The sequence below is a fragment of the Heterocephalus glaber genome, unplaced genomic scaffold (genome assembly GCF_053883595.1).
Source record: "Heterocephalus glaber isolate CG9 unplaced genomic scaffold, H.glaber_assembly_v1.0 deba00000071, whole genome shotgun sequence".
NCBI lineage: Eukaryota > Metazoa > Chordata > Mammalia > Rodentia > Bathyergidae > Heterocephalus > Heterocephalus glaber.
The window spans coordinates 5535606-5548920 of NW_028258137.1; the positions used below are offsets into that span (position 1 = coordinate 5535606).

The 13315-nt window shown below is 50.2% G+C and overlaps 1 protein-coding gene across 1 annotated transcript; it reads right to left on the minus strand.

The window, feature by feature from the left end:
* Positions 1-1266: 1266 nt before the first annotated feature.
* LOC101714597 (1-phosphatidylinositol 4,5-bisphosphate phosphodiesterase gamma-2-like) lies at positions 1267-12146 on the minus strand. The gene is made up of 7 exons (XM_021256488.2): positions 11839-12146; positions 7935-8039; positions 5388-5477; positions 4801-4976; positions 4495-4695; positions 3417-3551; positions 1267-1696 (listed from the first exon to the last, which is right to left on the minus strand). Exons 1-7 carry the CDS (start codon positions 12112-12114, stop codon positions 1684-1686), a joined length of 996 nt encoding a protein of 331 aa, XP_021112147.2. The 5' UTR covers positions 12115-12146; the 3' UTR covers positions 1267-1683.
* Positions 12147-13315: the final 1169 nt, after the last annotated feature.

Consider the following 13315-nt stretch of genomic DNA (forward strand, 5'->3'; position numbering starts at 1 on the left):
AAAGGTGGCCCAAAAGCCATTTCCTCTGGGCTGGGAGCAGCGGGAGGGATGGTGACTGGGAAGCCACTTCCTCTGGACCAGGAGCAGTGGGACGACGGCTCAGAAGCCCCTACGTCTGGGCCGGGAACAGCAGGACTCAGTACCTTGGTCTGGTGGTCTGGTGTCTTCTGTGTCTTTGTAGTGTGGAACCAGGTGGCTGCCTGTCTGCAGCGGGGTGATTCAGTGTCTTCCGTGCGACTCAGGACCTCGGTAGGGCATGCACAGACCTTCCTGTGTGCAGCGGGCTTATTTGGCATATTCCAGGCAACTGGGGACCTCAGTAGGGCATGAGCAAACCTGCCTGTCTGCAGCGGGCTGATTCAGCATGTTCTGTGCGACTCAGGACCTTGGTAGGGCTTGCACAGACCTGCCTCTGTCAGTGTGCTTTCTTCAGTACTTACTGTGCTTTTCAAAATCACAGTAGTAATTTTACTTTGAGGTCCTCATTTTAGCCCGGCAGCTTGACAGGAAGCTCAGCACACAATCATGTTCTAGGGCACCTACTTGGTTTATACAAGAAGGTTTTTCTCTACAGCGTGTTTAGGAGCCACAATTTTCATATTGGGAGATTTCACATAAAACATTCAGATTTCTAGCTTGTCCTGAGAAGTCAGAAGCCCTGGCCTGTCCTCTCAAAAATACACACCAGCTGAAGGCATCTACCCTTGAGGTGGAGGGGTGTCCCTCAGGTGACCGTGGTTGCTGACACCCCTGCCACCAACTGACATGAGGCCAAATGCCAGCTGCCACTTGTCACCAAACTTTTGCTCTTTTTATCATTGTCATGGCCGAATGAAGAGACTGAGAAATATTTCTCCTGCCTGGATGGCTCTACTCACCTGTGTTTTCTGCCTGGCCTTTAGGGACATTTGAGTTGGCAGTCTTGTTTTATGAAAAGGAAAGAGAGACACAAAAGCCATTCAAAATAAGCTCCAAACACTGCTCATTTCTAATAAAACATTTTGCTACTACCAAATGCCCTTCACACACAACTTGTTAAGGGTTCATTTCTTGCTGAAGATTTGCATTGGCCAAGGATTGTAAATTTAAAAAACATTGTGCCTGCAATTGCAATAGAGCCCACCAGCAGGGCCCCTTGCTAAGTGAGTGTTGTATACTAATCGCAGGCCAGACAGAAAATGTTCTTCCTCCACCAGCTCAGACTAAGTTTGAGACAAAACCAGGAGCAGGGGGCTAAAAGGAAAATCCATCCCTACCTGCAACAAACTCCACGACAGAGGCAGGGTGGGAATCTGAGATAGCGTTTGCATCACAAGGAGGTCAGCGAACCAGATAGAATGTATAAACACCACAGGCTCAGTCAGCCAGCAAGAAACATTTGGAAGACTTTTAATTGGAAGCCATTTGGCTCGAAGGTGGTTCATCAAATCTAAAATTTTAGCAAAGCACAGCTGCATTTGGTGGAATTCTATTAACCTTTTCCCTGAAACTGTATTTGCTGTAATTGCCAATCATCATTTCTTCTTTTAAAAAAAAATTTTTGGGGCCAAGTTGTCCAGAATGTTCTCTCACTCCATTATAATTGCTGGAGGAAATCCCCATTAATCTAGTGAGGAGGAAGACTGGGATTGTACCACGGAAGGGTTGAGCCCACAAACATCCTGCTGACGTCATATACGGACTTTATGTCTCTTTCCTAAAAAAGAACAAAGAGAAGTAAACAGCCTATACCCTGCAAAATAGTCTTTATACCCAGCATGGCTGCAGGCTCCCTTCCAGTTCCCTGTCCTTTGGTTTGAGGGATGAAACCTTGTGAATTTACTGCGGCTCACATGCAGACACCAAGAAGCTACGTAAAAAGAAGTTTCTCAAAATATGGAAACTACCCCAAATCGGAAAGGCCATATGCTGGCCTACTGTGTGCCAAGCATCGTGTTCCTCCAGGATGACACAAATCCAAAGCTCCCACTGCATGCTGGAGTGAGCTCTTGGCTTCTCCTGCTGAATCCATGTTCACAGACAGCACATAAGAGCTTGCAATGGTCCACCAGGGCACCATGGTAGTAGTCACACCCAGAAACTGGTGAATGCCACCCACCAGGGCCTTTCCCCAGAGAGCTGTTCACATGGTCACCAGCACCACTCCTACCTCTGTCCTCTGTGCCCCACTCCTGCCTTCCTGCTCCTCCAGGGCCATGCCAGTGGCCTTCCTCTACAACCAGCTGCATCTCCCTTCTCACCTCCCCAAAACCTGTTCTCTCCTCTGTTCAGACTTCAGTGACATTTCCATCCTCTAATGGTGGCCTTCTCTGACCACCCCCATTCTACTGTGGTGCCCCCTTATCTCATGTCACCCAATCTTGCTGGCTCCACTGGAACCCCCACTGCCTGAAAATACCCCACTTATGTAACTGTGCATTCTCCCCCCCCCCCCGCCTCCCTCCTTATCTCCCTCCTTCCCTCTCTCTCTTTCTTTCTCCAGGACCTAAATTTTCCAAGAGACTTTTGTTCTGCAGAACTCTCCATATCTTAAACAGTTCCTGGCACCAAACAAATCTCTTTTCAATAAATAGATGAATCCATATGATAAGTAAGACACAGTAACCATATCAGGTCTCTTCTTCCAATGGTCAGAATGAAAGCCAGGGCATTACAATATGTTTCAAGCTCTAAAATCAAACAACTTCCAACCCAGACTAAAATATGTAGCCTGAAAAATTATCTTTCAAAATTTATGGAGAAATAAGGACATTCTGTGACAAAGAACAACTTAAGAGATACATGAACACCAAGCCACCACTGAAACAAAATACTGAGGAATAGAAGAGTCAATGAAGCCAATAAAGCCAAAAAATCTAATGGAATGAATGTATCAAGCAAGGCAAATAGTTAAACAAAAAAAAGAGGAAAAATAAAGGAGTTATCAACAAAACACACACACACACACACACACACACAATATGACAGAAATAAGTAATACTTCTCAGTAATAACTCTCCATGAAAATGGCCTCAACTTTCCAGTTAAAAGACACAGAGTGTCAGACTCCATCAAAAAATAGAATCCACCAGTCCACTGCATTCAAGAAACTCATCTAATTCAAAAAGAGATTCATAGACTAAAAATCAAACAGGTTCAAACCCAGCCTCTGCTGTGTGCTTCTGTAAAGTGCTCCTCCCCACTGTGCCTCAGTTTCTACCTTGGAAAAGCACAGATAAGCAGATGCCACAGAGCTGCTGAAGATGACAGGCGCACACACAGAACAGCACCGTGTGTGTCTGGAATGTACCAGAGTGGGCTGCGTTGGCTGTCACTGCCATTGTCACTCTGCTGACATCCAAAGCCCCACCCTCGTGCTCACACTTGTCCTTCCAATGCCTCCCCCGGCAAGTGCGGGTCCTTACTGTGGCGCCTACCTGAAGGTGATAGCATAGGAGTCCTCCGGCCCTTCATGCTTCTTTTCCCGCTTCCGGATGAGGAAGGCTCCATCTCGGGGAATCCGCATCAGCATGTCCTCCGCCTCTCCATGGCTCAGCCCGTCATAGTACCACCTGCACCCGGGCAGGAAAACAGCCAGGTAAGAGCCCTCGAGGCTGTCAGGAGCCACTGCAGGACACAGAACAGCGGGCTCCAGGGATAACTGGGACTGGGTCCTGGAAACAGCCATAGAAGCCAGCTGCAGACCTGCCCAGCTGTGAGCACCTCCAGAGACGGTGGTTTCTGAAAAGAACACTAGGAGACCAAGTGGATCTGGGCAGAGTGCAGAGAATAAATCTCCACACCCTCACCCACCTGTGCCACCAGTGCCTTGCAGGCCACCTCTGAGGGGCCTATTTCCACCTCTGGGGAAATGGAGGTGAACACAGGCAAGTTTAGGAGGCATTTTTTGTTGTTGTGTTTAGTTATTAAAACATGAAATAGCACATTTTTACCAATCCATATGAAAATATTTAAAAAGTTGCTGCAAGTCATTTGGCTTCCTTCAAAATATAAATTTTGTGATCTGCTTAAAAATTCTTCCTTCATTTCCACAACGTATAACATAACTTGCATAAAGAAATGAAGGAGGGCCAGGGATTTAGCTCAGTGGTTCTGCTGCCTGCATCGCAGGCACAAGGTCCCGAGTTCAATCCCTAGTACCAAAAAAAAGAAAGAAAGAAAAAAAGGGAATACTCTTGCCATCATTTTCTTTTCATTTTTCTCCATCAACTAAATAGGAAAGGGCTTGGACAAGCAGTAAGATATCACAGGGCCAATACTAAACTCTGAATCTCAAGCATGAGACCTCGGGATCTTGAACACAAAGCCAGAAGGGAAGGAGGGAGGAAAGGAAAGGAGAAAAGGAAAGAGAAAGGCAGGCAAAGCTAATGGAGAGCAAGAATCTGCCGAGGGGCCACCCAGGACCTCTGAGCCTCTGGTGGGCCAGGGCCAGGGACAAGGGGACAGGGATGTGACCGTGTGGGTGTCTGCCTCCCGCCCAGCCCAGGGACGTATGGCTTGGACTCATGTGGGTTGGGGTTCGGCACCGGGTCGGTCAGCCGCAGCTCAAACTCGGCACAGCGCAGGTGCGACTCTCGGTAGTGCTGGATGAGGTCGTAGATGCTGCTGAACTTGAGGTTGTCGGTCAGGTAGTACTTCATGGCGCCATTCTCCAAGGTGGAGCGGATCAGGCAGTGCTGCACACGGCCCGACCGCCTGCAGGACAGGGCCGCTGTCAGAGATGAGGCCAGGTGCAGCCAGGTGGACACCACCCCCCGCCACCCGCCTCCCCATGACCGCTCCAGGGCAGGAGGGCGTCACCAGAAGGACAGGGTGTAGGCGTCGGGGTGGCTCTCGCTCTCCCGCACCAGGAAGGTGCCGTCCTTGGCACCCGCCTCGGCACAGTACTCCTGCAGCAGCTTCTCCGCGTTCGTCCTTTTCTCCATCTTCTTGTGGAACCATTTCTCCCTCAAATGCAGCTCCGTGGGTGGAAGGTCCTGGGCCACGGACAGAAAGGGGGCTTCTGAGAGCTCCTGCTGCCTCCCCTGCCCACCACCTTCTCCGGACAGCTACTGCTGTGGGGGCCTCCTGGCGTCCTGAGACTCCCTGACCTCCATGGTCGATGGCGCTGGAGAGAGCATCCACGTGACCCTGTCCTTCCCAGGTTACACAGGCCACAACCTAAGGCCAGTCAGGCCCTGCAGGAAAGAGCCTGGACTCTTACTGGCTAGGTACCAAGAGCAGCCAGCCAATCAGAGAAGAGCCAGCCAGGCCCTGGTACCCAAAGAGGTAGCTGTTAGGGCTGAGGATCCCCATGCCAGCCTTAGGACAGGAGGAGCTGAACAGGAGGTCTGAGGCCCTGAGGACCACCCTAGCTCAAAGAGGCAAGAGCAGCTGGTCCCACTTACCTGGGACAGTTCCTCCTCCGCGGCCTGCTCAATGTCGTCACTGAAGGACAGCTTGGCGTCAGCAATGGCGCAGTAGTGCCGAGTCCACTTCTAGAGAGCAAAGCTGCATTAGTCTCCCCCAAAGTCAGCCACATCACCTCAGGCTGGGGGATCCCGCAGGGCATCACCCCAGCATGCACTGGGGATTCCCCTTTCCCAGATTCATGCACTTAGCGATTTCATGGAATTTGTTCCCTTTTGAGAGATATTTTTAAAACACTTATTTTTTGGCTCCTTTTGTTATTTGGGGACTTTTTTTTTTTGGTACCAAGGATCGAACTTGGGACCTTGTGCTTGCAAGGCAGGTGATGGCACCACTGAGCTAAATACCCAGCCTCTGGGACTTTTAAAATCAGTGTGTCTAGGAACAAACACAACCTAATTCTGAATTTCCACTGCATATTTAATTTGCAGCCCTTTATGAGGGATGGACTTACTTGGGGCACTCTCCTAACTATCTTTTCCTATTTCATCTGCTTTTTTTTTCCCTTGGGGAAATAAGTTTTATTTTTAAAAACTGATATAAAAATTGTATATATTTACCGTGAACAACTTGATGTTTTCAAATATATACACACTATGATGGCTAGTCAAGCTAATTAGCATATGCATAACCTTGCATAGTTAATATTCTTTGTGGCAAGAGTCATTATCTACTTTCTTGGCAATTTTCAAATATGCAACACATGTTGATATTAACATATAGTTGCTATGTTGTACAGCAAAGGAAATTGTATTCTTTCACAAACATTTTACCGATCTCTATTCCTTCTCCATCCCAGTCCCTGGTAACTTACTATTCTATTCCGCTTCTTTGGGTTCAACTTCTTTAGATTCCATATATATGTGAGATTGCATGGTATTTATTTTTTGTGCTTGATGTATTTCATTTAGCTTAATGGCCTCCAGGTTCAATCTTCTGTTGATTATTTATTTAGATCTTTCATCTTGATGTGTATTCAGATTTTTTTTGGTGGAAATGTTGGTACTCTGCCACGGAGCTATGGGCCAGCCCATCCTATTTTCTTTTAAGACAGTGTCTTGTTAAGTTGCCCAGGTACTTGTGATCCTCCTGATTCGGTCTCCCAAAGTGCTGGGATTACAGGCATGCACCAGCACACCAAGCTGAGAATTTAACTCTAACCCCTTCACCTAACTGATAGGCTCCAGCCCAAATCCTACCAAAATAATAATAATAGTTAAGCTTTTAGATGCCTGAGCAGGTTTTTTTCCCCACCACAATAGCCCTGACTATAGCTAATTATTCTTGAAGTGTAGTTTGCTTTGTCTTTGTTGTTGTTGTTGTTATCCTTTGGAAATTCCTTTTGCCAAAGAAACAGGAGCGTAGCATTGCCTGATCCACTGAAGTGGCTGCTTCCCAGTGTCGGTGCCTGGTTTTCCCACTATTAACAGGTGAGGGAAACCTCGCACTGAAGTCCAGCAGGTCGCTCAGCTCCTGGTCGGTGCCTATCCCGCGCGGCCATGCGCTGCGGTTGGGGTTCATCTTCGGCCCCTTCTAGCAGGACCAGCCTCTGGCTCCAGCGAAAGTTCCCTCGGGCCACGCGCAGGCGGGCTCGGCGGCCGCCTTCCTCCGGGCTGGCTGCGGTCCCCCCACAGAACTTGTGGGTCTCCTCAGGCGGACATTTTTTTTTTTGCTGAGGGGCCTCAGCACCGCGCTCCGTTCACCCCTTCACCTACTTTCTTAAAGACTTTCTGGAATTTTCAGCCAGTTGGTCTCAAAGACTTTCTGAAACATTTAATTATGACCTAATTATTTACTTAAATGTTAATCATTTTTGCATATATATATATATATATATACATATATATAGTATTGTTTTGTTTTGTTTTGTTTTTGTTACTGGGGATCAAACTCAGGTTCCTGCACTCATGAGGCAGACGGTGGAACCACTAAGCTAAATTCCCGGCCCTTATTGTTATATTTTTTATTCAGGATGTAAGAACAGACATGTAAAAATGTACTCAAATGGATTAGCATGTTAGGCTAAGGGATATGAGAAGGCACTAGAGCTTGAAATGCCTTTCTCTCATCAGAAACGAAGATTTCCGGTGGAGCTCTACCAGAGTGGGAGTCGCTAGTGACCTGGGACCACTAAGTGATGTGGCATTCTGGACCGGAAAAATGACATTAGCAAACAAAGTGGTAAAATGGAAATAAGGTCTGCAAATCAGCTAGTGGGATTGTACCGTTGTTCATTTCCTGATGACGGTAATTACGCCGTGGTTACCCAGGATGCTCCTACTGGGGAAGCGGGCAGGAGCAGGTATGGGACTTTCCCATACTATTGTGTGAGTGTGAATACATGCTACAGTGCATAAAAATTATTTCAAAGTCAAACATTAAGAATGCAAAAGAGAAAGGTTAATTATGACGCAGTCGCTTGGCTCACTGGGCAGCGCCAGGACGTTCACAGGCTCTGCGGCAGGGCCTAGGAAGGGGCGGGAGGTCAGCGTCCACAGCGGGTGTGGGGAGGGACCCAGGCCCACCTGGTCGATGGAGTCCCACATGTACAGTTCACCCTGTTGCTTGTGCTCATCTTTCTTGTCCTCCACGTTCACATCGACATCACCTCGGGGGCCCAGCTTCTTATGCTAAGAAAAAATGTGCACATGGCCTCCCTTGAAACCAGGTTTCAGGGTCTTCAAGCCAGCAAGAGTGCATGCACATCCACCAGCCCACAACGTCCATCTGCGCTTCATACCTCAGCCCCTTGCACTGTCCCGCCCTTTGTGGGCTCTGGCCCTGGGTCCCCTCCTCGGAGGAGGAGGAGGAGTTCCCCCAGCCCTCCCTGCAACAGCCCAGCTCACTTCCGGCCCAGCTGCTCTCTGCCTCCTCCCACCCTGCTTTCCCTATCTCTGTGTCTTCTGTCTTCTCTGCTAGGAAGGAAGGCACTTTGCCTTTCTCCTGTTGAGTGGCTGTGCCAGGGCAGCGCCTAGCAGACAGTGAGTGCTCAGCAAGTAGGACGCAGGCCGGGCAGACACACGGGGCTCAGCACAGCAGCCTGCTCTGCCCTGAGCTGTGTGACCCTGGGCAGGCACTGCGCTTTCTGAGCCTCACACGCCTCACCTGCACAAGCAAGGCAGTGATGACAACGCTCACCCAGGTGAGAGCTGACGTTGCCTCAGCTAGCACTGACGAGCTGGGGTCACGGAGCGCTAGGGAAGGAACTCGGGCTTGGGAGTGGGACCTGGGCTCCAATTCAGAGCCGAGGGACAGTCTGAGTCTCAGTAACCTATCATGTGAAGAGGGGAAATGACAGCCCCCACCGCAGCCCGTGAACCAGGGTGTGAAAAGTAAGGGCAAAGAGGGCAACAGGCCCCCTACGTCCTGTCGGGCATGGCCCCGTGGCACACGCAGGGGACACAGTCCTCAGAGGCAGACACCGTGACCTCAGCTGAGCTGTTTGACCTCCGACCCTCAGCGTCCACATCTGGGAAGTGGCCTGGGGTGCGGTGGGGCTGTCGTCTTGCAGTCTGAGGACACTGACATTCACACCTATGCCTGTCCAGTGCGTGTGCAGCACACGGTGACTCTGACACCTGCCAATGCCACCCTCTGCTGGAATGGAAACGGGAGTTGCAGGGGACCAGGAATGGGGCACCAGGAGCTCTAACGGGGCCTCAGGACTTCACACCTCTGAGTGAGAGCGGAAGAAGCACCGGGAATGTACTCAGGGCACTGCTAACTGAAACGGGAAGCCGAGGATGAGCTGGAAATGGGAGCAGATGCCGCCAGGCACACCCTGAAGCCCCACGGTCCTGAGGCCTGAGCAACCCAGGCACCCTTGGCTGAGCTCCTGCCCCACCCTGCCCTCACCTTGCAGGGAGTGTCCATGCCCCTCCTGGGCACCTGCCCCAGGAGCTGGGCACCTTGCCCAAACTCTCCCGGCCCTGATGCCCTCATCGACCGGGCACCAACTCCCCTCCCCTGTGGGCTGCTCCAGAGGCCCCTGCTGTTGTCTGCTGTTTCCATGGTGATGTTGCCCCATGAGCCCATGACCTCCTGGATCACGGCCATTTGCCAGTGGATCCTGGTAGTCTAATGACAGGGCATGGGCCATGTGTTGTCGCCACCACAGCCTCATGTATGTAATTTCCCCCCACCTGGACGGGGACCCCCTGCTCTGCCTGGTCCTGTTGTCGGCATGACTGTGTCCCCTCAGAGTCACACGGTGCAGTCTCCTCCCGGGGACGGTGTTAGGGTGGGGCCTTCAGGGAGGTGAGGAGGTCGGGGTGCAGACCTCATGAGTGGGGTTAGTGCCCTCTGCAGAGAGGCCCCAGAGAGCCCCATCACCCCTGCCACCACATGAGGACACAGCGAGGGGGTGGCAGTCTGCAACCCAGAAGAGGCCCTCGGACTGGCCTGGACCTTTCCAGCCTCCGGAGAAGTGAGGGATCAGCTGGTGGATGAGCCGCGTGGCTTTTGTTACGGCACCCGGACAGGTGCGAAGGTGACTAAGACACAGCTGTACGGACCTGCTCATCCTCCCCTACGAGCTTGCCAGCTGTCCACTGAGGCCACGTGAGGGGTCCTTCCCCGACTAGCAGTGCCTTCATACTTCAGACTCCACGGTAGGTCCTGTGACCGAGTTCTCATGACAGACCACAGATGGGACATGGACAGCTGATGTCCACTTGCTTACCAGACATGATCAGTGCTAGACACCCCAGGAACCCCACTCAGAGGTGCCCGAGGCCCAGCTTCACCCCAGACGAGGACAGTGCCCTCAAGCAGACAGTCCTCACCATTCTGTGCTCTGAAATCTGGGGACAGCACGCACCCCTTCTCAGAAGGTCAGCAATGCATAGGGTGGGGGAAGTCAATTATATTGAAATACGATTATGAAGACATTAAATAAAATAATTGCGATATGCTAATCAACATGCTTCCTCATTAACATCTTAAGTGAGATTCAGAGGCAGATCTAATAACCTCATAATTCACAAGTACTGACGAGCACGGTGTTATTTTGAGACATCTGCAACAACTGTAAATGTGATATGAAAATATCCCCAACTTCTGCTGACAAGGCCCTCGTGGCTTGCTGCCAACATGCATAATGGAAGGAAATGTTAAGTTTTACACACAGCTTAATGAAGATAAGATGCAAGCCTTTTCCCACTGAAGTTCACATCCTCTCCCTGCCAAACTATAACCACCAGTTCTTTGGGGTCTATGGGATCCCAGTCAAAACCCCTGCCTTGGGAGAAGATACAGCAGGACATGAGGACCCAGGGCCCTGAATTACCTATAGGCCAGAGCTCAAACTCCAAGAATATTTGCCTTCCTGTCAGGAAGAAATAAACTCACACCTGCTGGAAGTCACTGTGGTCTGATCTTTTCATCCTGATAATACAAGTTCCCAGTTGTTCCCTTGGCTTCCCTGGGCCCTGATACAATCAGGTATCTCCCCCATAGCTCAGGGACGCCAGCCCCACCATTACTGTCCTTGGCCCTTCCTTCCAACTGTCTACCTCCCACACCAACCAGGGAGCCAAAGACAAAGCGGTGCCTGGCCACCCGCACACCACCAACCCCTGCCTGAGGCTGACTCAGCAAAGGGTATGGGGAGAGTTTGACCAAAACCAGTGAACAGTCATGAGTTAGTACTTCCGGAGCCCCTGGCCTGGATGGCCGAGTGTGGGACGAATCCCCCTTGGGCCATGCTCCCAGGAAGAGGGGGAGGTGGGCTCTAGACATGTTGGAATTGAGCAATACAGTGAGCGCTTATATTTAATGAAATTATTACACCAAAGACACATGGCCAGTTAACCCCCTCAAAGTACCCCACACACACATCACACACACTCATCCCATCACTCTTGCCACTTTCTGAAGCAGTTCTGGAAGTATTCTTTTGTGAGGGTCTTTAGTTGAGCTGTTGTGGCTGCCCTGATGTCCTGAATCCATTCAAAATGTTTCTCTTCCACGGTCATTTTGACTTTGGGGAAGAGCCAGAAGTCACATGGTGCCAGACCCAGTAAGGAAGGTGGATAAGGATGCACCATGGTTTTACCAGCCTGCCTTTCCATTGGATGGCACTTGGCAGCAGCATTCACCATATTTTTGAGCACATCTCATAAAAACACTCACAAAAGTGGACTTCCAGAACTGTTAGAAAGTGGCAAGAATGATGGGATAAGTGTGTTCAAAGCAAGAGAGAGTATTTTGAGGAGGACTAATGGCAATGTGTCTTTTACTGTAATTTTTAAAAATGTAAATATTCACTGTATATTTCCATCACACCTTGTATTATCCTCCTGAGACCAGAGAGGACACAGAGGCTCTGAAAGGCCCATGACCTTGCCCAAGGTGCCGGCATCAGTGAGGAAGCAGGACTGGAGCTGGGCCCTGGGCTCTCAGGGGATGACAGCAGCCCTGCTGTCCTACCTTGATGATGATCTTCTCCCGCAGCTGGCTGGGCGAGGGCAGCTGGTCGGCGCTGGCCTCCGTGGGCTTGGTCAGCAGCAGCTCGCCGAGCACCTCCTTGAACACCCTGGCCATGTGCCGCTGCTGCTCCACACTGCAGTGCTCCTCGATGGACAGGATCACGGGGAAGCTGCAGCGGCAGGGCGGGTCGGCTGGGGTCGGCCAGGCGCTGTCCCCGTGCCCTGCCTGACTGCAAATGCCTGAGCCACGCCACAGCCCAGGGTGGGGGTTTCCCATCTGTCCAGGGAGGGGCACGTGCCCCAGGACTCAGCTTCCAAGTAACAGGGGCTCTCCCATCACCAGAGGGCTCTGCAGCACCCCAAGACATGTCTCGCCCATGCGCAAACTCCACAGCAATTCCCCTCAGTGCCATGCTCTTAATCCACTCATGTCTTTAAACTGACAAAGAAAAAGACCTTAAGTTTTTTAAGTATCAAACCCTATGGAAAAGGCAAAAACCTGCATGATAAGCATTCATGTATGCATCACCGAGAGCCACCGACATTAGCATCTTCCCATGTGCATCTACTAATTTTAATATAAGCCTATTTATTATTTCCTCTTTTCATAAAGTGTATCAGTTTTCCACATTCAGGTATCACACTTACACGTACTTTGTATATGCATGTGTGTACATTTATTCATCATTTATATACATGTATAAGTGTGTATTTACATACTGCACGTGTGTACTGGTGAGGCATGGTGCATGTCTGCACATACAGTTGGTCCTCGTTATCCATGGAGTTAGGGTCCAGCAGTTGCCCACTACTCTGATTAGCAAGCGCCTGAGCCATTGCCCCTAAGGGGAAATGCAGGGTTAGGGTCTTTTGAGCCTCTGCTCACAACATTTTTGCCACCCGATCAACACAAGACCCGGTTTGGTGTGTGCTTCTGCTGAAAGACATCTTCTTTAGTACACTTTGTGGGTTTGCTAACATGGAACTGGCAGTCCCAGAGCTGTAATTCATGTGTGAAGGAAGCTAACCTAACATGCTTCCTCCATCGGGCACAGCACTGGCTTCCTGTCCTCGCGGATGCAGGACAGCACCCCATGCTGCGTTTGGAGGTATTTTAAAAGGTGAAATCACCAACAAAAGTACAAAAATATGAAAAATGTAGTGAGAGAGATGACCCAAAGGATACTCATTTGCTCTACGAGAACTGAAGCAAGAAGACAAAGCAGAGCCCTGTCTGACCTCAGCAGGGCCCGAGCATATTGGGTGACAAGTATTCTGCTTTGCACACGTCCGCGGGTGGCCTCAAAACTGCTCTGCAATTTGATTTGGAGTTACAAATAAATCTCAGTGAATAGGGGAATTTACAAATACGGAATGCACCAATCAGAACTGACTCTGTGTGTGTGTGTATGTGTGTGTGTGTGTGTGAGATCACTGGAATACACACGCAGGTATATGTTTATTACCTCTCCTAAAAC